General features: G+C 36.7%; 1 protein-coding gene across 7 annotated transcripts in view; it reads left to right on the plus strand.

Annotated features, from left to right (window-relative positions):
• The first annotated feature begins 7368 nt into the window (after positions 1 to 7368).
• camsap2a (calmodulin regulated spectrin-associated protein family, member 2a) overlaps positions 7369 to 27041 on the plus strand; it is a 194246-nt gene continuing 174573 nt past the window's right edge. For 5 of the 7 annotated variants that reach the window (XM_028811059.2, XM_028811063.2, XM_028811062.2 and 2 more), the window contains exon 1: positions 7370 to 8108. In XM_028811059.2, the coding sequence (XP_028666892.1) occupies positions 7970 to 8108 (139 nt within the window). In that variant the 5' untranslated portion in view covers positions 7370 to 7969. Of the gene's footprint in view, positions 8109 to 27041 lie in introns of all 7 variants that reach the window. The other 2 variants (XM_028811061.2, XM_028811064.2) reach the window with 1 other exon arrangement.

A 27041-nucleotide genomic window follows, 5' to 3' on the forward strand; every position in this document is an offset into this window, starting at 1 on the left:
ATAACACAAACACAGCATACATAGATAATCAGTAGCTCTACTCAGGGTATTCTAAAATGAAGTAGCGAGTCTTCAGCCTGAATTTAAAAGCAGAGACTGAAAGGGCACCACTTATCATAGCAGGCAGACTATTTCACAGGTCCAGGGCCCTGTAACTAAAAGCTCAACCTGCCACTTTAATTTATTAATCCAACAAAGCTGATTCATTACACCCCAGATACTAAAAAAGTTATTAGGCCCTGCACACTATAAATAATGCAGAGAAGTCAAAACTAAAGCAATTTTTAAAAAAGAAATAAAAAAGAAAGAACAGCATTTGAATAATTTCTTCTGTATCTGCTATGCGTGTAATTATGGAAATGCTTTACTGTTAAAACATTATCAAAATATAACTAAGGCTTATCTAAGACTTCTTGTTTATAAGGAAAACAACAGGAATCTGGTCTTGTTCGATTGTGTGGTGCTAGTGGAAAGGTAGTATTAGTGGAAGAATCTTCAATAATAGCAAAGAATTGTGGACGAAAGTGATGGATGCAACAAATTGCAATGTGCAAGTGGAATGAGTAATGTAAAATTCTTATGTTTGGGTGTTTAATCATAGTTTAGGCCAAACAAGCTTGGTCTATATGAGCAGGCAGATTAATGACTGAGGGCTAAAATCTGTTTCCAAACCTGATCATATGGCATCGAATGTTACGATATTGCTTGCTAAATGAAAGTAAAACAAATAGTTTGGTGCTGGCTTGTGTGGAAGGAGAGTGTATCCTTCAGGCATCTCATACATGTTCTGTAAGGATGGGAAAGTGGCTACAGTGATGAGCTGGGCCATTTTATTTAACTACTACAGGCTTTTGCAGTCCACCACATTGCAGTTGCCAAACCTGAGTATAATACTGATAGGGGTGGAAAAGGACTTTGGCCTGACCTTTCCTTTTACCTAACCTTTTACCTACTTTATGCCCCACCTACCTGGAGTCTGTTGCCTAGCAATATTTACTGGACAATGGTCACATGACAGCAGGTGTGGGGTCATATAAAAGTGAGTCTGGATAGTGACTTCACTCTAGGATTTATATTCGTGGCTTTGCCATAGCTATTTCCCAGTGCACACCTTGATTTTGAAAGTTTTTGACTTGATTTGATTTAATATTTGATACTGATTTGGATGCCTACTTTTGGTCTTTTTTGCTCATCTTTGTATTCTGCCATTTTTCTGTGTTCTGGACACATTTGCCTGGGTCTTATAGCTCCCCCTGTATTTGACCACCTTCCTGTATTTCATATTTTGTTTTTGAATTAGAGACTTGTTAAATAGATTATTTTTACCATTAACAAGTCTGATACTTTGTGAGCTAGTCTGGATCTGCACATCACTTTGGGCTCATGTATCTCATCATTTTAATGGGGCAATGGACTATAGTATGGACAGATAGCTTGGCTTTAACTACAGAAGAGTTGGCACTAAGAGGCTGTGCTGCAGACATGAGTATTTCTACAGTATGTATTATGATTTGAGTGCACAAAAAATAGCAAAGGGGTATGGGGCCTCTAAAAGACCCATAAACCTGGCCAGAGCCTTCCCCACCCTGTCTAGAATAGGCCTCATCTTAGGCAGCTTTAACCCAAACTCATGTTGGTAGAATTCAGTTTACATAGGCCCAAAATCTGAAATCAAAAGTTGAAAATATCATAAATGTTGCAAGAAAAATACAAAAATGCACAAAAAATGCCCCACAAGGGAGAGGAACTATAGAAACCTCTGGCTTGGAGACAAATCCAACACCAAATCTTTATAAATGCTGATGTTTATTTGTTAAAATGAAAAGGATAACAGAAATAACCAGAAAGAACACAAAAATAACCTATAAGGATTTGCCTAAAAAGTAGCCCAAGGTGAACAAACCCCAAAATGAAATAATAAGCAGAAACTATAAAGATTTAGCACCCTTCTATAGCAAAGAGGGTTTGAGGCTTCCTAATGGCTTTGCTATATACCTGGGGACAGTTCCCAAACAGAGTTTGATAGGTGGCTCTTCCTCTTGGGGTTCCACCCACTAAGACATTTAAAGATACAATACCTCAATACATATTCACATATGAAACAAACAAAAATAACATAAAGACATGAAAGATAATAACTTAAAATAAAAGCAAATAATAATAAAACATAAAATACACATAATTTATACACATGCCAAACCAAAGCCGAGGCTATAACCTTGGCTAAACCATAGCAGAAACCATAACACAAAAGCAAAATATCCAGAATCGCTAAAAAGAAATACTGACAATGATGCACTCTATTAACATCAAACAATGAACTGCATTAAGATCTACTCCAAACCTCATAATATATTTGCTGATGTCAGGGTGAGCCACCTCATGGTGTTCCACCTGCAAAACATTAGAAACACAAGTGAACATGCAATACATAGATAGTACTTAATAAATAATTAGAATACTATAAAATGAGCAAAGGAAATATGGAGTAGGAAAATAAAAATAACCTGGGGAACACAACCTGGGTAAAAATACTGTATAACAATATAGGTGAATCTAGACCATGTGCAATTGACAGATGCATACAACATGTCAAAAAGCTCACCACTCCACCTGTACAAATGTTAGTGAGGATCCAGTGAGTGAAAGATACTTTTCTCATCCTCCTCAGAATGTGAAGGCTTTGTTTGATCTAATTAATAAGATAGGTGTTGACGATAGTCCATGAGAGAGGCCCAGTGATCTGGAACCCTAAGAACTTAATGCTGCTCTCTCTCTATTTTCTCTATAGCCCCATTAATATGAATACACTAAGAACTTAAATGCTTAACTTTATAAATACAGGTTTATCTTTACAAGGTATTACTGCCTACTTCTTCAAAAAAAAGTGACCTTTCACCTTTGATGCACAAACAGAAAACTGGTCAACAAAAATGTGCAAGGTTGTGCACTTACAAGCTTTTCTTGTTGTGAGAATGTCCTGTCTCAACACTGGAAACACTGTATTATGCAATAAACCTCCCTAAAAAAAAGTTCCTAAAACAATATTATAAACCAAAATTAGTAGACTTTAATGTATGAGCACTTTTCAGAAAATTAGGTTACTTTGCTTGTTAGCAGTATGAGACGTTAGTTTTAGTGCATTACTAAAACATTAAAATACACTAGCCGACCCAAGGCGTAGTATACGCCGCATAATTATTTATTGATGGGTGAACACTTCCTGACAGACACAGTTGTTCAAATGGGGTGGGTTTGAGGATACGACTGTGAGTGAATGAAAAGATGGAACTCTGGAGAGAGCAACATAAAATTGTCCGTGACTGAAAACTGGTTTTGACAGATACAGGCATATCTTTTTGAAAGTTTGGCCTTGTGTCTTATTAATTGTCATTGCAAAGGCTAATCTAACAGGAAATTGTCTGCATGTAAAAGTAAAAGGCAAATTTTAATCTGATGGGGTCAGGGAAATCCAGGGAATAGGGACAGTTTTACACTCCAGTCCAGTACATTGCTTTGAATGCTGGTAACAGTCAGTCTAGTGCCATTACAGAGACTTCTTGCTGGCATGAGGTTTTTGAGAAGCATGACGACTGAACCAATTTTAATTTTGAGTTTATGCGGAGGCATGCCAGTGGGAGTAAGACTGCTAAGAAATTCTTCGGGGAATGAAGGACGTTCTCGGAGGTGAATGGTGATAGTAGCTGGAAGTATTTGGGACATCGCCACAATTTCTGCCTCGCCACAATAAACTGTGGAAGTATTCATGTAGTCAGCGTATTGCAGAGCAGACTGTATGACTATGCTTCCATGACTAAGAACAACGGATATTACGTCGCAAACAAAGGTTACAGCCATGTTGCGAAGTTCGAGAGCAACAGTTTTGTCGATGACATTTTTCCACAAATATCCGACTGATAGAAAGAAACAGTTACCTGATGCAGGAATTTGTATAACCTTGAAAGAAGAGTTGTTTCCATGAAATACATGTGAAGCTGTGGCCATGTTAGGAAAATGAACAGTCAACGTGGCTCAGAGGTGCATGTGGACTGTAGCACAAATGTGTTTGGTGAGGAGTTGGGGGCGGGCACATGAGCAGGTAGTGTGCATGCCTTGAGAGCGACGGTGGACGCGGGAGGAGGGTTACAGTTGGCGGGCGGGGCTCTGTTGTGCGTATCCCATGACGTGGGAGGAGGGTTAGAGTTGGCGGGCGGGGCTCTGTCATGCGTACCCCATGCGCACTGCCTGCTCATGCCTCGAGAGCGAAGGTGGACGCAGGATGAGGGTTAGAGTTGGCGGACGGGGCTCTGTCATGCATGCGTACCCCATGGTCGGGTGACTTGGTCTTTTATATATATATAGATATTCATTATTCACATCTCAGCCAGCTATGTCCTATATAAAGGTCAGACATAAATGGCATACCTGCAATTGTGTTATAGCAGAAGCTGCAACACTTTACATTACCTATTTAGCCTAGCTTGTACTCATGTCTAAAATAACTTATGAATCCCAAGTACATTGCACAGTTATTTTCCATATTTACAATTTGAGCATTAACACATGTGGACAGGTCAGTTCCACAAAGTGATTTCACAGTGAGGATACAACCTGTAACTTTGCACCATGCTGTGATGAAGGGGGTGCCAGCCTTTTAAGAGGTTGCTAGGGCCAAGATCGCCATCAGGATGACAAAGGGTGTGGCCATCTTCTGCAAAGCCAGGATAGAGGCATAAAAAGACAGAGAGAGAGAGAGATAGAGAGAGCAGGCAGGAAATTTGTCAGTATGGGAATGCAGGGGCTGCAAGAATGCTAGAAGGTGGAAAGTCCTATGTTTAATAAAGTTAAATCAACAGGCAAGGGAATCAGCATACTGTATAAGAAAAAGATGATTAACCTGGAGGATAACGTGTAATGCTTTCCTAGGACATTGGGGCAGGTAATCAAACTACTGGCAGGAATGGCTGAATTTTCCCTCTGAAAAGAGTGATGCCAGAGAGTAAATACCAGAGGTGAAAACATTTCCTAGCCAATAGAAGGTATATGGTCCTAAAAGAAAACATAAGGGACTGTGCTGCCCTGTTAAAACAGAGGGCAGAAGGAAATTTACCTTGTAGATCTGGACATTTAATATTATTAGAAGGCAAAAGAGTACAGGAGATTGAAAAGCCATTAAAGGGAGATCTAGCTTGCTGTCTCTAAGAAAATGGAAGACTGGGTCTCTCATCAGGAGTGGCTCTAAGATGGGGTATAAAGCCATACGATAGCCAGGGGCAAAATAAATTCAAAGTCAGGAGAAGAGAAGAGAGTTGATTCAAATAACAGAATTTAAAGTGGCAACGTAATGGAAATAGAGAGAGAGAAAAAAATATATGGGAAGTAAGGAAATTTTTGTGCTGTTCTGGTGGGCAAGTGGATGAGCTACCCATTTAAAAGTCGAGGCATCAATCCTTTTAAGGTAATACCAAATGGACAACAGATTTTGATGTATACCTTTGCTTTGAACTACTTATAAGAACATCATCAAAGTGTTTTGGTGAGTTGAGAGATCAACCTTACTGAGACCATCACCTTTCTTTATTTTCAGATACTGTGTGATGTGGCGGCTTGTTTTGTGTCTCATTATTGTTTGGCTACTAATTACGGAAAAAGAAACAACTAAAGGGCCTGAGTCAAGTTAATTAAAAGAAGTAATTAGCAGCAAAAATTGGTCACTAATTAAGAAGATGGTTAGAATGAAAACCTGCAGCCACTGCGGCCCTCCAGGACTGGAGTTCGACACCCCTGTACTATAGGACACCAGTGGAAATTAAGGGAAGTGCATTTAAGACTGAAACTAGCAAGCACTTCTTTAGGCAAAGAGTTATAGAAGTCTAGAACAAACTACCAAGACATGTAGTTGAAAAACAAACCTTGACAGCCTTTGAAAAATATCTAGATGAGACAGTCAGACAGCTTAGCTATTAACCAAATAAACAAGCTTGATGGACTTAATGCCCACCATTTATTGGTCACATTTTTTATGGTCTTTTGTTCTTATAAGAAAATCAAGGTTCCTGAAGATAACACTTGTAGACACAACAGCATTATTTTAATTCCACATCAAATCTCTTTTTAAAAACACATAGTATTCATTGGAGATGTTTACAAAACTCACAATAAAATACTTAAAAAATAAACAAACCAATTCTATTCACACATGTAACCTACATTTGGACCCATAAACTGGATAGGAATAGCATGGCACATCACCTGTAAAAACAAAGGGTAGGCTGTGGGAGTGTGTGTGTGCGTGTGTTTGTGTGTGTGTGTGGTGTGCACTCTTAAAAGTAAAGATTCCAAAGTGTTTTTTTTATTTTCAGAGTGATGCCTTAACAGAACAATTTTTGATTTCCGAAAGAACCATATACAATGAAAGTTCCAATGAGAACCTTTATTTATTTCAATCCATACTATGTATTAAAGCTTTTTGTTTTGTCTACATAGTACGTACCTTTTCAAAGCCCAAAGAACCAATTTCATATTCAAAGATCCCTTCTCAAAATGAAATGGTTCCTTGTCAAGGCAACCACAAAACCAAGTAAAGTGACATTATGGAATTATTTTTAAGAGTGTAACCTAGATAAATAATAAGACAAGTGCCATCATCACATTTCCTAATTGGATACTATTGCCATACTCAAATCTTTTACCAATACTGAACCAATTAATTATGCACCCATTTCCTACCATTTAGATCATGAAGCATTCTCCCCATATTTGTCATAAGCAGGTTCTGAAAATTAATTAATATTGAATTTTGAAAATGTTCCAGTGCAATTGATATAAAAAATATATATTCTTTATTGTAACACTATAAAATGTGAATACGTAGATACTGTCTACTTAATTTTCCAGTACAGAATCGAAGGCAGATCTGCCCTGGTAACAGCTGGAGCCAGTTCTGAATAGGCTGCTAATGCTTCTTTACAGTTATCCATCCATCCATTATCCAACCCGCTTTACAGTTATTATTACGTTAATTTAAAAAATACATTTAAAGTTGCATACCATAATAAAATTTCAGCATAGTATATTAGGAAAGATATTGAGTGGATTGTAAAGAAACGTCAGATATCTTGAAATGAGTTTTAAGCAACTAAAAGCTGAACTGCTATTTAAGAATTGTGAAATTCATTTTGAGATATTCAAAAATGTAAACATGGCTTCCTACATTGTTCATATTTAAAATTCCTTTTGAAACTCCTCCAAATGTTAGTTTGACTTGCTGTAGTTTTTGCCCACTCAAACCCCGGGCGATCGATTCTTGCCTGCTTCCCGCATGGATCGAGCTGAGCGCCACCAGCAGCTGGGTGTATCGCGCATGCGCTCAGAACGCGCTGCCTAATCTAGACAGTGCGGCAGGAAAGCCGCAGCGAGCAGGCGAGAGGCTGAGATTGAATTTGAGGGGAAAAGGAGCAGAAAGAGAACATGGAGAGAAAAGCGACCAGAGATGGGGAATAATGTTTTTAAGATGGAAACCGGATGAATCGCTCGACAGGGCTATCGCGTCTTTTGGCTTTCCGTTGCGTTTACCGCTTGGCACAATTTGGATTCAGGTTTTTTTTCAACGATTTCAAGGCAATGCCGGGGAAAGGATGAAAAATGCAAACGGTTTTGAGTTTTTTTCTTATGTTGCTGCCGCCTCCACTGCTGCTTGGGATTGCCTGCTAAACCGGGAACGCATGAAGACAACATTTGTGACAAATGAGCTAGTTGCGGATGTCTGGCAGAGCAACGTCGTGTGAATCTTCAGCTGAGAAAAAACGAAATAAAAACAGCAGCCACATATTTGAAAGATTTTCATCGGCAAGTTTGCCACATTGCATTCAGCTGGAGGAATGTCATCAGCGCCCCGTGCTTGACCAGCAATTGGTGTTTTGAAGGGGGAAAACGTAACGGCAACGTTCGCCATTTCAGAGGTGTTAGTATGGGTGATGCAGCGGACAGCAAGGAAACCAAAAAGACTTTCATCGTCCCGGCCATCAAATCCTTTGATCATTATGATTTTTCCAGGGCTAAAATTGCCTGTACCCTGACATGGCTGGTGGCAAAGGGCTATGGAACCGGTAGGTGGCGTCGTTACTTGCTTTGCATAAAACGCTAGCTTGCAGTAAAATAAAGAGAGAGTGGTAATAAATAAAAGACTACTGTTTGTGGGATGTTTGTGAGCCAGCCTTTCCTAATGAAGTTCGTTTTTTTTTTGGTGGGCGGGAGAGAGGGATTGTACTGAAACAACGATCTTATTTATTCCGCGCTTAATGCTGGCAACAAAACGTTTTCGGGGTAGCTGACGAATAAGGCGCGCGGCTATGCACGGGGGCGCGCGTGGCTACATTCTTACTCATTTCGGACACCCCCCAACAGAAAAAAGAATACATCACGTATTTGGCTTTTTAATACACATCAAAAAGACAAAATATAAACTCAGAATGTTGTCATTTTGATTCTATAGTTCTTTTATAACAAGAGAAAATTACAGAGCAAATAAAATTCATGAATTGGTAAGAATCCATGGCAATTCCAGACAGGAAAACTGACGTCATATTGCGCGTACGTATCAGAGGCGGTCATTTGTGTTTGAGGGAGAATGACTATTACGTAAGAGCTGGACACATGTCTGCATTTTCTTCCTGTTGCTCATCTAACTGTGCGTGGGAGACCGAAAACGCTTATTTTCCGTTATTTCTGTATAGCTATTTTGGTCGTGATTATGTTCTCTCCAGGGGATTGCCTTCCCCTGCAAATAGATAGATAGATGGGTGGATAAATAGAATTATCTAATTACACGACTGTTTGACTTTTTACGTGGATTTTAATTATCAATTTGTCGATGGTCATGTTTACATGTAACCCCAAGGTACGATTTGACGCGAAGCATTTTGAGAAGTGATGGATTTATTACAGAAAGGTATTAATAACACATTCCCCTCTAGTCTACCTTTAGGTCATTCTAGGAAGATACAGTATTTCTTTAGCTTGATTTGCGTATGTATTTCTGTGCTGAATTTTTCTTGTGATTTTATATGAATGTTAAATGGCAAAATATTTGTACTAAAGCGACTGTTTTTTTTCTTGTCTATTTTTCATTGTAATTTTTCTAGTGGAGTTTCTAAGAATGATACTTCTCGCCCCCATTTTCATCTTTTACAGTTACCATCTCCTATTCTTGGATATCTTAGTATAGGAAGCAGCATACATACAGTAGAAAGTGTCTAGTAAATACTGCTGGGTATATATATATAAGGGCCTTGCAATCAGGGATTTTTAGTCCCATTGGCTTCCATAATATTTGCTTTAACACCAACCATTTTAATTAGAAACCAATTAAAGGAATATTGAGGCCGTAAATATGGCAACAAAAATAAAAGCTGAGTTTTTGGATTGGGTGTATTTCAGGTTTTATTCTTATCAAGCATCAGTGCCTTTTATTTGTTTAGGCTACATGTAATTTCTAAGGAATCAAGTTGTTTTATTTTTTGTCAATACATATTTGTGTAATATTCTCCTTTCTACTTAAAGGATGGTGCTGCGTAAAGTTGCATTGTCCATCCATACAAAAGTATGTGATCTGTAGTTCAGTTTATGAAAGAATCTGTTCAGCCATGCCAGGTTGTCATTACAACATTGCTGTTTACTTATGGAAACTCTTTGTTTTTAATTTGTGGATTTAGTTGTCATACCCCAAGGTCTGTGTGCATTATGATTACCAGGTTATAATTGTAAATGGATCTGATCATCATTACTATATATTTGTATGCTAGCTCTTGACTCACTTTGAATTCAACTGTCCATTTTGATGAAGTATTTGACTAAGAGTTCTTGGCTTTTTGTGTATTAGGCTGACAATCTTCATAGTTTTTTTTTGTGCAATACATTCACAACAAAACAGAGATTAAGAGGTGATACGATTGAAGTGTTTAACATTCTGAAAGGAATTAGGACAGCTGAGCCCAGTGTACTTTAATATAAATTCTGCAACAAGAACACTAGGACACATGTAGAAACTTCATACAAAGAACCAGGTCAGGTCAGGTTGGGGAACATGTATTGGTACAGCACATTGCCGCACCCACCACACAACGAAATAGCTTGGGTTCCTGGTTGGCAACCTCCCCTAGGCCGATCCGTGGTCCAGCCCCCCCTAGGGAAGTGACCACTATCTGCAGCAGCCAGGTGTTACGTGGGCATCCCCTTGACCTGGTGTAGCCGCTCAGGTCCTCAACAATGAGGATCCTGCGAGCTCTTTCAGCAGGGCTTAGGAACCTTCAAATTTTGACTTAAATGTTAGTTTGGACAATCAAGGTAAAAAGGACGATTGAGCTTGTTGGGTTGAATGGCCCATTTTTGTCACAGTTTTTCTAATTTTCTAATATTCCAACTGATAAGCTGAGAGCTGGCTGTTTGTCTTTATAGAATTTGCCTGTATTAGATCTAAACTCCTCTATTGTGAAGTCATCTGCACAACTTTTAAGTGTTTGTGTTTACAAGTTTTCAATTTATTGATTGTGAATTCATGTGTCCATTTTTATAGGGTGTGTGAACAGTAGTTTTCTACTTATCAGTTGGAAATTTGGCTGTTCAACTTAATTCATTGTTGTGATCCGATTCTCTTCTTATCACTTGGAAACTTTGTTGTCCAGGTTAATATTGTTTGTGTGTGTCAGATATTTTTTTTTTAATTTTTGTGGATTTTTTTTCTAGCTGACACAAATTTGGAAGTTACCTTTATTTTTATTGTTTATTTATTTTTTGCTGTGATCACAGAAAACATGTTTTTATATATGATGAAATCATTATCTATAGTATTTTACATACTCCGTAACCCTTAATACATTAAGCAGGTTTAGAAAATGGATGGATGGGAGTTTGCTAGTTTGTAAGACAGCATAAGCAAGCTTGGTATATTTTTTGTTATTGTTAGTTTAAGTCGTTTATAGGGAAGGATATTAATTACTAAGTAGCAAAATTGAGTTGGCAGTATGTAATGAATAAAGAAATCAACTCTAAGGCAAATGGATGACAGTTCAGTTTCTGCCCATGACTAAGTGTGTGGCCCTGAGCAAGCCACCCACCTGCCCTTGATCCAGCCGTTAAAAAAAATAAAAAAATCTGTCAACAGTTGTTTAGTATGTCTGCATTTGTGAAGTGCCTTGGATTGTTGTTCCCTATAGAATGTTGCTATAAAAAGTAAAGGGTGTTTGTTTGAATATCTGTGTGTAGTGAAGCACTTTATTAAACTACCTAAGATTGTATTTCCTTGTGAGTGTATTGCAGAAAAGAGGGAGAACTGCAAAAATTAATCCACTTGTGCTTTTTGTGCAAATATTATTCAGTTGAAATTTGTCTTGCATACACAGGGCAATGTGAGACTTGCTTGCTTTTCTCCCACATACAAGTCACAGGAATATAATACAAATAAAAAAACAATGAATAGCATTGCACAGTGGATATTACAAAGACATAACCAAAATACTCATGCTGTTTGTAAGTAGCTTTTTAGTAGCCTAATGACACAAGCATAAAGAATGGCCCTGAATCTAGTTGTGAGAGTTCTGATGGTCCTGTATTGTTTTCCAGAATGGAAGGGGGAGAAAAGTGACAGAGCAGTATCGCCGAAGTCTTTAATAATACTGTTTGCCTTTCTAAGACAGCTTGTGTTATATACTGTATGTCCTGTATTGAACAGAGGCATTTGCCAGTATTATTGTGTTCTGGCATCACCACTCTCTGTAGTACCCTGTAGGCCTGCGCTTAGCAGATCCCATATCAATTTTATATACAGTCTGTGGAGATGGACTCCTTTGTGCATCAATATAAATTGGTAAGCACAGACATAGGGTCATCCAAGAAAGTCTTCAATAGCTTGTCAATTGGTTATGTATCTGGTAATGTTGTGGAAATGAGGCCTGTAGATTTAGATGATTTAATGCTGTATGTTCACTGTCAGCTAATGCTAAGCTTATTCTGTAGTTTGTATTTTTTTTTGCTGTTTCTGTACAGGCAACAGGAACCACCAAATAGTTCATGTTGTTTCCAGCAATAACCTTACAAATGTCTGTCAATGATGGTACTCTGTCTACTGTACTACACTCGATACTAACAAAACGTCCATCTTAATTGACTGCCATAATAATCCTGCGATTGTCTCCATCCAATGTTGTTTTTTATTTTTTAATAACCACTTTTTAAAATGTATTTTTATTGTTTCTATTCATATACAGAGCTTTGTTAGTTCTTAGGCTGGTTTTATAATTCCTATGGGGCAGACAAAGCCAGCAAAGAATTAAGAGCTTGCATTTTGCACGCTGAGCTTGAAATACGTGCCAGCTCTTCAATGAATGTGACTGACAGAAATGTTGTTCTCTTCCCTTTACTGGATGTTAATAAGCCATGCTTTAATAGGCTGCTAGTTTTCATCTGACCTTCGGAGTAACTGCAGAAATAGGCTTCACTGAATGAACATTACAATTTGATCTCCATGGTTTGTACTTTTCTGCTCATCACTCAAAATTGTTTTCTATTAATTTTTTCATGTAGCACACTTTGGGTAGATATAAGTATATAATGAAAAAAGTTTTGAGCCATTTACTCATTATTATAATAGAAGAGTACATTCAGTTTTTCAATATATAAAACATGTAAAAAATGCCATTGCCCCAGTTTATATAGAAGAGAGAGTGGTAGTGATATTTGCATTCCTGTCCCAGCGATGATTCTTGCCTTGCACCCAGTGTTGGCAGGAATAGACTCTTACATCCTGTGACCCTAAATGTGTTATGTAGATTATACAATGAATAAGATATTGAATTACAGAATTGTAGAATTTTGTACTTCTTCACTTTCTCTTTGATCACATCAGTGCGTGTTTGCGGAAATGTATTTTCCTCCGCTGAAAGCATACATCTATTTCCAAGTGTGCTTGTTTGCTGGAATTTAGATATTAGAGACCAATGCTTTGGACAGTTCCTTCAATTAAAAAGATGTATAGACCACCCTTGATTTTAAAAGGTAAAGGGTACTCTTTCTTGCTGGACAAATAGTTTTCCATTCCATTGAAGGCAAGGGTAGCTATCCAACTAAAAATACAAATAGTATTTGGAAGTGATGTATGAATACAAAAAATGTATAAATATTCTGCAAATTAAGGCCATTTTCAGTGTACTTCATTGGCTCCCTATTCATCTCCGTATTGAATACAAACTCTGTTTGTTTACTCACCAGTGTATCCATGGAAATGCTCCACAATATTTTAAGGAACTCCTTATATTACAATCCACTACAAGAAACCTCTGTTTTGGAAATACCTACCGCCTTCACTCCCCCTGTGACCAAACTTCGTACAATGGGTGGCCGAGCCTTTGCAGCCGCTGCTCCACGGTTCTGGAATGCCCTACCAGAGAGCCTGAGAACACCGCAGATCGTGGGCTGTTTTAAGAAACAGCTAAAGACTTTTCTATTTAGGAAAGCTTATTAACAAGAATGCTATCAATTATTGTTGTTTTATCTCTGCTTTTATCTTGCTTAGCCTTTGTTTAAACTTTTTTATGTATCACTTTGAGATTTACTACTAATGTAAAGTGCCCTATAAAATAATAAAATGCATTATTATTATTATTACTATATTATGCTGTTTGTATTTGAAATTTTTTTTTCAAAAAAATTTGAACCTTCTGAAATTTTCAGTTTCACACAAATGATCAGTAATGCACATTTAGACACTTTAGTATATCAATGTGACATCCCAAATTATGATTAGTAAGCATTATAAATTCACTAAGAGCTTGGTGTTGACTTTAAGAAAATTTCATTATTTACCTCCATCATGTTGCTATGGAGCCTCTGCACAGATAATGTGAAGATTCAGTAAAATGGAGCATGGTTGTAGCTGTCAAAATCTAACGGTGCACTTCCTCAAGTTACTGCCCTGAGTACTGCTTGTCATGCATAAATGTTTATGAATGTATTGTAAAAAGAATGTATACTTGGTTTGATAATTACTGTTAATTTATTATTAAATTTGCTTTATCTAAATAGTATATTGGGCTAGAAGCTATCACAAAAGATGTGAGTGCAATGCAAGAATCAAACTTAAACAGGATGCTATTCCATTGCAGGTTATACTTGCATGCTCGCTCACAATCATACAGAGTCAATAGACCTTGTCACTGACTGTGTGGGATCTGCACATTCTCCTCTTATCTCCTTTTTTATTGACTTGGTGCACCAGTTATCTCCCACATATAAAAATATTTAGGGCAATTTTAGATTCACAATTAGGCTGGTGTGGGGTGTGTGTGTGTTCTGTGATAGACTGGAACCCTGTCTCGCTATGGCTTTTCCCAAGTGCCCTTGTTTTGCTAGGATAGACCCCAGGTATTTGCATTCTTGAATTGAAAAAAGCAATTTAAGAAAATGAATGGATTGATTTATTTAAAAGTCTGTAGAGCCATTGCTTTTCAGTATAGTTGTGTCCATTCTGCTGTGAGGTCAACAGAATCAATCAAATTATTAAAAATGTGCTTTAAAATGAATATTTTAGTTTTTATTATATTTTTGTAGGATTATTATATAAAATACTTGCCTAGTAGCTTATGCTTTTTACATCATGTACTGTATGTTGGCTAAATCAAAAATAAACTGTATGCTTCATACTGCAGAGACAATGTAAGGTAGACTTGTCATAGGTTTACATACCCTGGCAGAATTTGTAAGATGTGTACCTTTAAAGAAAAGATGACTGATCAGGCAAAAGACATTTAATTTATTTTTAATGAAATCCGAATTAAACTATAAGGCATCACAGAATAGCACATCGATTAAACAAAACATAGTAATAAGGAAAATAATGAGATGGTCCCTGTTCAAAAGTTTGCATACTTTTAGTTCTTAATACTGTGTATTGTTCCCTTTAACATCGATGATGGCATGCAGTCTTTTGTGATATTTGTGGATGAGGCCCTTGATTTTTTCAGGTGGTAGAGCTGCCCATTCTTATTGGCAAAAAGCATCCGTGTCCCATATATTCTTGGGTTGTCTTGCATGAACTGCACATGTGAGATCTTCCCAAAGTGGCTGAATGATATTCATTTTTTTTCTGTTGTAGCCACTGAAGGGTCAACTTGGCATAGTGTTTTGCATCATTGTCATTTTGGACAATCCAAGTGTGTCCCATGCAGAGCTTCTGGACTGATGAATGCAAGTTGTCCTCCAATATTTTCTGGTAACATGATGCATTCATCTTGCCATCAATTTTCTTTAAGTTACCTATGCTGCTGTAGGTGAAACACCCCCGAAACATCTGAGATCCAGATCCATGCTTCACAGTAGGGATGGTGTATTTTTCGTCATTGGCCTTGTTGTGTCCTCTCCAAACATAGCGTTTATGGTTGTGACTACAAAGTTCAATATTGGTCTTATCAATCCAAAGGACGATGTTCCAGATGTTTTGAGGCTAGTCTAGATGCTGTTTGGCATATTGTAAGCAGGCTGTTTTGTGGTGTTGGCACAGTAAATGCTTTTTTCTTGCAACTCGACCGTGCAGCCCTTTTTTGTACCTCCTTATTGTACATCTTGAAACAGCAACACCACTTGTTTTCAGAAAAGCCAGAATTTCAGCTGAAGAGGTTTCTGTTTTTTTCTTGGCATTTCAACAAATGATCTTGGCAATGTGGCTGAAATCTTGGTTGGTGTACTTTACCATGGCATGGTAACAACAGAACCCTTAATGTTCCACTTTTTTATCACAGCTTGAACACTACTAACAGGTATTTTCATATCTCTGGATAAGTTTTTATATCCCTTTCCTGATTTGTACAATTCAACAACCTTTTCTGTCAGGTCCTTTGACAGTTCTTTTGCTTTCTCCATGGCTCAGTATCACGCAAAGTCAGTGGAGCTCTGCATTAATTTTATTGACTATTTATACACAGACACTGATTATTATCAAAGACGTTACTGGTGTGGACATTCTCCCTTAATTTGAACCTGTGTGTGTCACCTTGTGTGTGTATATTATCAGCCCCACCATTCATGTGTATATAAACTTTTGATCGGGCCCATTTGGGTGATTTCAGTTATCTTTTTCATTTAAAAAGGGCACACACAATTATGTGATAATAAATTGCTTTGTCTGAGCACACTCCCTAATTTAAAGGAAAGCTTTCTGTGCGATTACTTACATTTTTCAAACAATGGCCAAATTCTGCAAGGGTATGTAAACTTATGCTCACATAAGTATACACAACCTTATTTAGAAGAGTGTGGTCTCAGCAGTTGACGAAGTCGACATCTGTGCCACAGCAATTGGAAAAACTGTCTCATTGTGTGCTATGTCTATGAGGAATGCATGAACAACATTTTCTATAACCTTTGGTTAATAATTTTATAAACGTTTTACAGCATCCTTGTAAAAGGATATGGTAGTGAAAGAGTTTTGCAGACATAAGCATATATATGTAACAAAAGCATTTTAAAGGTGGCAGCAGTGGAAGTATACCTAAATATAATATTTTTTAAACCATTTACATCCAAATGATATTGTCTTCTCCATAGGCTTCTTTCTAATCAGTATGTGTTGTTGTGAGTGTGCATATATGAGTTTGCCTAGCTACAGTTCTGCCCCAAACAAGTTCTTGCGTTGTACTTGACATCACTTTAAAATTTTATCCTTCATCAATGCTATGAAATGGAACGTAGTTTGTATAAAAAATAGATGGACTGATGTATATATTGTGCACATGTAATACATCATTCTTAGACTTAGTTCAGAGTCTAAGAGTCTTGCAGCTTTATTGTTTTTATAATAGTTTTGGATATTAATGATAATCATACACTGAGGAGAAATACATCTGTAAATGCATTATTTTGCTTTGACAGATTGTTTTTCTTGGTGTTAATTTTAGCGCTGTACTTGAGTTGCTTGGAACAGGATTTCCTGGTGTAACAAAAATCTCTTGAGCAAAAATGTGTATCTAATGCACACTTGTGGAAAGCTGACTTTGAAGTCTTTTATAGTATTAAAATGCTAATCCTTTGGAGCTATCCTGAAGGTAGCGTCCAGGACTGGGGCATCCTAGTCTCCAAACCATACAACCACCTTCTGATGCACTTTAACACCAGCCCATACTTATGTGTACAGCTCATGCATTAGCAGGAGTCTGTCCTCTTTGACTAATGAGGAGTTTTGATTTTTAACCAAAGTGGTCCCATGCCGTGGAGTTCCTCAGGATTAGAGTATTTCCTAGTTGTGAGGAATGTTTTCATACCTTAGTCTTTCCTTTGACTTATTCTTTGTCAGTACAATAGTAATGCTTCTAAGGAGTGGTATAGTCCTGTCCCTCCTAGACGTCTATGAATTGATTGTTATCGTTATTGAATCTTTCACATTCCAAAGGCACTAGAGGAGTTTCTTTTCTTCTAACATCAGGAACCAGGTGAAAACATGCTAAGCCTGATTTATTTCCATCACCTTCTTTCAGGTTACTGGAATCCTTAATGAAATTTCATGGTTCACATGGTTCCTGCTCTGTCTTAAATAGCTGTACTGATGAGGATACAGTTGCTACTTTGCTGTTGCATGCCTTACTTACATTACTGTGCAAAATGCAGACCCAAATGTACTGGAGCATGAGGGCCCATTCACACCTAAATATTTTTCTGGTGTTTTAACACTAGATCATTCTTAAACCATCAGAATTAAAAGTTATTGGCCATTATTTTCAGGGACACTATTTACATCTGAAAAAAAAAAAGCAACAACCAAGAACATTGCAGCTATGGCAGCTAATATCTATGTCCTTACGGGTTCCTTTATATAAAAAAAAAAAAAAAAAAAAGTGAAAACTCATCAGAACATGCAGAATACTCCATGCATCTCAGTAAAATATGTTCATGATGGCCTTGAAGGAGTGAGACAGATGAAACTTTTTATATGTTTAAAAAAATCTGCATAAATTTAAGATTATAAATATATTGTTACATAATTACGTACTGTATAACCATGAGAAGAAATATATGACATCCTCCTCCTAGTATGATTTAACATTAAAAAACCTAAACTGAATTAGTAAATAATATCATAAAGACACTATCACATATCATTGCACTTACATACTTATCGACATTTGTGTGCAATTCTATAATTTTTCAGGTTGCTGCCTGAATTCTTCATAGAAGGTCCACAATTGTTTTCTAAGCTCTGTTTGCTGCAGAATAGGGGAAACCCAATATCTGCACTCACAGCATGGATGACACCTGTTCTTCAGTACTGTGATCCTCCCCTCTTCTTCTTTCGGCGTACTGTGATTGTTAGGATTAAAAGCACTAAAGTCATTGAAATATTCTAGAGACACAAGAATCTTCTCACAGCACTAGAACAACTCACAACCCACAAAATGGTGATATGAAATTATGTCAGTATTATTTTCCCTGTAATAAACATTTGAAAAATGCTGGATAATGCGTGAAAACCGCATAAATAATATAAATAAAATGCCAAACAAAAGTTGGAAATTCACAGCGCTCGAATGTGAATGGACCCTATAAAATGTATAAGCACCTTTTGCTGTTTTGTTTATGAGACTACTCGATGTGTATAAAGCATTATTTCAGTCACAAAAATGCTTTCCTAGCATGTGCATACAGGTCATATTGTGAGAACTAGAATTTTGTTTGAATTGAGAGCCACATAATATAGATCTCAATTTTAAATTCAAGAAATTGATTACATGTGTCTTTTTACTCTTTACATAATAAGGGAAAAATCCAGTCTACAGTATATTGGATTAAGTCTAAACTGGATCAAAGAAGAATGGACAAAATAATTAATCAGTGAGTATTGAGTGGTGAACCTCTGTGGGGCATGTGATGAATGGTGCCTCTAACTTGACCTGTTACATTTTAAATAGGCTGTGGCTTCCCACTACATTGAATTTAATTAAATGATTCATATTTTAATAAAGAGTATTGATTCATGCATTCATTCTGAATTCATAATTGTGTGCATAGATGTCTTAAGTGTGACATGCTTTAATAAACATGACTGGGTCATAACTTGTTATTTCTACAAACATTTAGCTGTGGTATCATGGGTAATTCAAACTGAGGTAATCCATACATTAAAGAAGCATTGCTGGGATTTTTTTTTTATAATTTTTTTTTCACGGCTATTTGCATAATTAAGAGATGTACCTAATTGTTGCATTTGCAAAGTATTCTTGTTAATCTCTGTTTTTATTATGTGTAAAGTTTATGCTGTAGTTCAGGCACCCTGTATATACAATATACTTAAATTTTTTTTATATTGTCAATACTGTTGTACTAATCATTCTTAAAATTTCTCTTGAGGAATTTTAGACTGCTTTATCCTTTTTTTTTCTTATGGGGATGAAGTCAAGATGGAAATTCTAACAACAAATATGTCTTGGCTTGCCTAAAGAGGCCTGTAAAACTCTGTAATTACTAAGCTGTGTACCTTTTATTTTTAATAATTGTTCTCCTTGCTGTTAGAACTCTTTTCAGACACCAGTGGTCTCTTTGACTGCATTTAAAACACGACAACAAAAAAAAAATAAAAGCAATGTTAATGTTAGTCACACATTTAGGTGATGCCAACAGAGCATAGTTATATTCGCCTCATAAGTTTCTTTCTGTGGTGTTTAAGTTCCATGTTTGTATTTTGCCTGAGCATCTGTTTTGGTGATAGAAGAAATGAATAAGCTTAAGACATTTGTGAATTTACTAATGAAAGTGAACAGCAAAAAAATTTACTCTATAAATAAATAATATACTCAACTATGAAATTCCCAATATGTAAACAGTGTTGCAGTATTTACACCTTCCATTTTCTTATCCATTTTTAGAGTTATGAGGTGATAGAACTTATTCCAAGGGAAGTGGGTTCAGGGCAGGAATCGGCTTTACAGGGAGCACCGTTGCATGTATGGCACACACTCATGCACCCATAATTCCTTATACTGTATGAGGCCAACAGATGGAGCACCAATGCATGTAGTGCACACTCATGCACCCATACTTGCTTATGCTGTATGAGGCCAATTTATAGTGACTAGTTAACATAATGTGAATATGTATGGATCAGAATTGGAGTAGCCATCATTTTCTGTTATTTAATGTTACGATACACCTTCTGTATATCATTGCCTTTGGAATATTTTACATTTAAAGAGCAGCTACTTATTGAGAATAATTCATTGTAAAGTTTGAACAAAATTAAATATCTATGGTCTCATTGTAATATTATTTTCAAATAAACAGTTTTCTGTTAACATCCATCCATCCATTCTCCAACCCGCTGAATCCGAACACAGGGCCACGGGGGTCTGCCGGAGCCAATCCCAGCCAACACAGGGCACAAGGCAGGAAACAATCCTGGGCAGGGTGCCAACCCACCGCAGGACACACACAAACACACCCACACACCAAGCACACACTAGGGCCAATTTAGAATCGCCAATCCACCTAACCTGCATGTCTTTGGACTGTGGGAGGAAACCGGAGCGCCCGGAGGAAACCCACGCAGACACGGGGAGAACATGCAAACTCCACGCAGGGAGGACCCGGGAAGCGAACCCAGGTCCCCAGATCTCCCAACTGCGAGGCAGCAGCGCTACCCACTGCGCCACCGTGCCGCCCTTTCTGTTAACATTTATTTATTATTTTAGAAAGGGTAATAAATTACTGTATTCAAAAAAACATTTAAAATGACATTGTTGGACAGTATGCTTTATTTCTTACTTGAATTATGGTGAAGGGAAGCTAAGGTGGCATTGGGGGCTTCACTTTGGAAATTGAATTATTGGCATGAGAGAAATCATTTGATAGGTGCATCATTTTGGAAGTGACTACTTTGAATGTCAAGTTGGTTATGTTGAGTGTGTTTTTACCTTAGCTTATTTTTTAAAGCTATTTTTTTCAGTTTGGTAATGCATTTGGAAAGTTACCTTATTGTGGACTAGTAATGGCAATGTTTCTGCAGTTTTGGGGCTATTTTGTGTATTTTGTATTCGAAAGTGTCATTTTTATATAAGGTGGTAATCTGTGTTAAATTATGCCTCCTTGGAAGGCAGCAGTGTCATTCCTATTAACTTCTCAATTATTGTTGTACAAGTAAAATTTATACAAATAAATATAAAGCCGCTGTGATTATGGCCATGCAAGTAGTGAGGTATAAAGGCTGCAAGTGAATTCTCTGCTTACTTTATGTTCTGGATTTTGGGCTGGTTAAAGTGGATTTTAGGCTGTTTTTACTTGGACAATATAGTAACCCTGTTGCAAGTGACTTTTGTATATACTGAGACATACATGGCATCATTGTTTTTGGTTTGAAGCTTTTTCTTTTGTATATACTGAGACATGCATGGCATCATTGTTTTTGGTTTGAAGCTTTTTCTTTTGTTTGTGGAAAGATTACTGGTTATACTGTATGTAAAATTGTGCTGACAATTATAAATAGAATTGTAGTTTAATTGAATTGGCAAACTTCATTTGGAACATTCTTGTTGAAGATTATTTTGGAAATTATTTAGTAATAAATTCATGCTCACAAAATGTGATGCAAGATGCACCAGATGTTGATTCACCACTACTGCAAGTGAACAGTTAGATGATGCATCTGTGCAAGTATCAGTATGGTCTTGTCCTTTGATAGCTCAGCTGACATGTTCCATACTTTATTAATAGTGTTAGGATAGATGAATGCATTGAGAATAGCTAAAAGATTGTTGCAATGTCTTTAAATGAACACATATTAATTTAGAACTAGATACTTTTTCAATCACAAAAACATATTTAGAGTTGCTTCCAGATCTGCTGATGTTGTCTAGATAGGCTTGAGCCCCCTTCACCCTGGATTGGACTAGGTGTGTTCAAGAAATATACTCAGTAGAGTATAGGCATTGATACATGGATTTAGCTAGATGGTCAGACATTGAAAGAAAATAAAGCTGTCTTTTCATTGATACATTAAAAATGAATTACTGGATTGAAACAGACATTTTAAAAAAATATGTAATTGATGTAATTGTAATTGGTGCTTTTTCACTAATGATGTACCAAAATCGCCATAGAATGTTTAAAATGAATAAGCTGTGTTATCCCCTTAATATCAGAATACTACCATAAGCTTGAAGTAGAATAGTTTTTTTTAGTCATATTTTTGTTTGTTTGTTTGGGATCAGAAGTTAAAACTGAGCTGCCTTGTTGGAGAGAAATGGAGTGTGGGATGCCCCAGCCCAACCTAAACACACACACAGACCTCCTGACCACCACTGACACTCCTCTGTTAAATTACTAATATTACTGTCAAAATTCACACTTAAGTCATTTGTCATTAGCCACAAATTATTGCAGTGAGGGTCACTAATAAGAGTACAAGATTAAAAATAAATATATTGTAATAACCTGAATTGATACTGTACTATATTAAGATGGATATAAGTAAAAGTTTCTTAAAAGGCATACATAAGGTCATTTCATTAAACAAATTTCTCCTTTCCTTGGCAGTTTTTTTTCTCTTATGCTGCGTTAACTGATTCTCCCTGAGCCAGAGAACTAATTGGACTAATCTCTTTATTCCATAGTCTTATTTTCCATAGATTAAAATTTGAAGGTAACATATAAAAATTGAAAGTCTGTCATTATACTCAAAAATAAATTGTGTAAGCCAGAAAACTTGTCATGTTCATTAAATTCAGAAAAAGCTTTGACCAGAAGTTACCAAAATGTTTTATGCCCAAGGACCCCCACAATGATATACCACCTTGTCAGTCCCCAATTCCCACTAATGTAATCTGAAAGCTAAATATGATCTTGGTTTCTGCTAACATCAATCCCACAGAATAATTCTGTAAAATAGCAGACCTATTATTCAAAGCTAATGCATAGCAATAGCAAATTTTAACGAATATTTGATTGAATGTCACTATAAGGCTTTCTGCTATTGATAAATATTAATAACACTAAAATCAAATGTTAGACATTTGCATTTTATTATTAATAATTGTTAACATTCAGCATTCTTCCTCATTGTATATTTTGTTAACTAGTCTGCTAATTGTGGTGGGTTGGTGCCCTGCCCGGGGTTTATTACCTGCCTTGCGCCCTGCGTTGGCTGGGATTGGCTCCAGCAGACCCCCGTGACCCTGTAGTTAGGATATAGTGGGTTGGATAATGGATGGATGGATAGTCTGCTAATTTCTAAAATTGTTCTGAAAATGATACAGTAAACAAGTTTACCATTGGCGAACCACAACAGAGGAAAGGGGAGAGTGACAATTTTTAGACTGCTTTTGTCTGGGTGATGGCACTCCCTGGGTACGACACACTTTTTCGCAAAAATCCTTTGGTCTTGGAGCATCATTCCTGGGCAGATTACATCTTGGCATGCATTGGCTCAAAGTGTTGGGAAGTGAGACAGAACTGTGACCTCTGACTCCACGAGCAGTAACTGGCTGCTGGTGGGCACAGAATAGGAGAACAAGGTCTTGTAAATGAGAGAGAAGCACTGTGAGACGTAGCGCTTGGATTGAAATACAGCCTAGCATGGATACTCTGGTTTGGACAATGTGTAAGTCTATGACTACATTAAGACGGAACTACTTTTAGGCAAAAATTACAGTAAATTTTCAGCTACATTTGGATTAAAATTCCAAAATGTACTTTTTTAATAATCTTTAAAATTGTAAGAGATTTTTTTTTTTTTGAACAGTCAACCTCACCAAGCTTGCAGTGGATGCCAAATTTGAAAACCCCTGGCCTAGGTATTATTGAATTAGTAATATTGTTTTAAAGGTGTATGTTATAGAAAAAAAATATAATATTGTTAAAAAAAAAAAAAAGTACAGGCATTATAAATGCAAAGGAAAGAGTTTACACTGGAGGTTTATAAGGTTTGGAAATTCAAAACCCAGGGCTACAGGGCCACAAACTTTTCATATCTTGTGTCTCTGGGAAGGGGTTCTGCACATTTTATACATTATTGTAAGAACTGTATACCAAACAGACAGATCTCCCTCTTAAGTCCACTATATAGGGAACGTGACTGTTATGTGTCTGCGTCTACTCTTTCAAGAAACACTGTGGCTCTTGTTAACTAGCATACGCCACTGTTTATATTGCAGCTGTTAAAAATAGTATTCATTTCACATACTGGCAGAGTTGTTCTTAACATCTGTGACTTGATATAAATGCCAAGGCTGACTGCATTTGTTCCTGCTAGGAAGTTTAAAGCACAAAGTTTTGTATATTACTTTTGGGTAAATGGAAAAACTTAGCTTGCTTGCCTTTTTTTCATTTTTGTATGAGAATGTCTTTAGATAGTTTTGGGTTTGTTTGTTATTCTTGATTCATCCTTAGCTGAGTGGAAACGAGTAATTTTCCTTGTGGTTAACTGGTGTCCCCCCACAAAGTATTTTTGATGTGGACTGAGGGGGTAGTTATATACTTGCACTAATTAGAAATAAAAATGTCTTTTATTGATAGGGGAGTTAAAGTCATCCTATATGGGTTGTCATATGTATTTGTAGTTTATATATTCTCTCCCAGCTATTATTTAATTTACTACAAAAATTACAGATTTGCCTACTTTAAAAGTGCAGTGTGTCCTGGGTGTGGTCTTGCTGCCTTACTGACTGGGATGGGCTCCAGTGAGTCTCAGTGTTTTAAAAGTTCAAGCAGTTTGAGGCAGTCAGTTAGTTGGTTACTTAAAATTACATGGTTAATGCAATAAATAGGCTGTATTTGAATTGTATTTTGCAATATCTAAATATTGAATACATTTGGAAATAGAGTTGTTTCGGAGAAGTATTAATAAAATGTTATGCTAATAAGGTATATGTTATTTTAATGTTTTAAGGGAAAATATTCCCCACACTTTATTATACATAAAAAGGTTTAATAAGGTCTTATGCTTATTACCCTTTCTTCTCATGTTAACAGCAACAGACCTAAACCTGACTTTTTTTACAAACCTAATTTTTTTTTATTACCTAATTCATTTTTAGATGTCTATTTTCAGCACTTTTTCTAATACACAGTACTTTTGAAAATTAGATGCCAATCTATGCGTTACTGAACCTTCTTAAACCTGTATAAGATTGTGAAGAACAGAGTTTAAGGAGAACTACATTCATCCATTTTATAAACCTCACCTTTTGAGATGTTAGAGTGTGAAGCTTATCACAGGCAGTATTAGCTTCAAGACAGGAATAGGCACTAGCCCATGGTATGGCGCACTCGTTCACACAAGGGGAACCAATTAATCCATATCACGAAATTCAGAAGTGATGCATCAATGGGTAAATCTGCTTGGAGTTATTTAGCCAGCAATGTATCATGTTTATTCCACTTCTCTACTTTCTCTTCCAATAATTGATATTTTCAGTATAAGGAGTATTGTTGAGAAACATAACACAACAAAAGCATCATAAGCATATAAACATTCTGTGGACGAATTCCTTTATAAATTACCAAGGTAAGTTTCTTAGCATACTAGCAAAATGAATGTTAACAATTTCAGCTAACTTTTTTATATTTAACATTAGCACACACATTCATGTTTTGTAATATAGAATAAATGAGGTAAATTAGCTTTAGTTATATAAATAATCCATGTATACATAGTGATTTTTTTATCTTCCCACTGTTTTCAAGTTTACTCATGTTTGTTATATGTGAGTTAATCTAATCACATTGCAGTTAGGGTTAAGGCATACTGCATATACTGACCAGGAGCAGGTGCCATTGCATAGTCGTGTTTCATTAAGAAAGGACCTGATGTGCTCTTTTCCATCTAAACAGACTCTGACATGGTTATTCCAAGACAAGCATCTGCCCTTTCATAAACCAATTCCTGTGTTAGTATGACACCAAAGGTGTTAAAAGGCACAGCGTCAATCTTAAGGCAGCCCAAAAACTTTATTTACTCATCAAATTTAAAGTGCTGTATAAAATATGCAGACCTTTATCTCTTTTGAATGCTTGGACCAATTTTCTTTTCTATGTTTCATTAGTTGAAAAGCTGATGAAACTCAGGCAAGAATGCTTTTGTTTAGGATTTGAACAAAGTATAAATCTGCCATTGTATAGGATTACTGGAAGGCAGTTTACTTGTCAACAGTGCCTCCCAAAAGAAAAAATACACACGTGTGAAAAGGACTAATTTACAGTCGTCAATTAATCTAATATCCATCTTTAGGATGATGCAGGTACCTGGACATAACCTCATCAGATATGGTGATAATGTTCAAATTCCACACAGAAAGTGATCAGACTGGGACTCAAACCTTACATAACACAACATTCACTGGTCAGGATGGTGTGATTCAAGAATTTAGGATAGGCACTGTCTTTACTACAATTCAGGATCACTTGAAGCTGAAACCTGTCCCACCAATAACAAATGTGTGATAGGAACCAACATTGGATAAGATGCTAGTCCTCACAGGTGGCGCAGTGGTAGTGCTGCTGCTTTGCAGTAAGGAGACTGTGGAAGATTGTGGGTTCGATTCCCAGTTCCTCCCTGTGTGGATAGCGCTTTGAGTACTGAGAAAAGCGCTATATAAATGTAATGAATTATTATTATTATTATTAAGGTATATTCACACACACTGGGCAAATTAGCTTAAGAGATAACATGTTTGAGATGTGGAAGGAAGTCTTGAGTAATCAGGGAAAACTTATGCAGATGCTGGAATGGTGAGCAGACTCCACAGAGGCTGTGATTAGGCAAGGATTTCAACTCTGTGTGCTGATACTTAGAGGGAGAAAGATTAACTATTGTGCCAGTTAAGAGCATTGGCTAGTTTAAATGCTCTATTTAGAATAGAAAAGGCTCAAACATACTTCATTGTGTACTGGCTGAATTTTCTTAATGAATTGTCTTTACTTCTGCAGTTCAATAATTTATTATAAATTTTGGAAAATAGTCATGGCACAGTGGCAACACTTCTGCCTTGCAACAAAGAGTCTGGGGTTCAATTCCC

The sequence above is a fragment of the Erpetoichthys calabaricus genome, chromosome 10 (genome assembly GCF_900747795.2).
Source record: "Erpetoichthys calabaricus chromosome 10, fErpCal1.3, whole genome shotgun sequence".
Classification (NCBI taxonomy): Eukaryota; Metazoa; Chordata; class Cladistia; order Polypteriformes; family Polypteridae; genus Erpetoichthys; species Erpetoichthys calabaricus.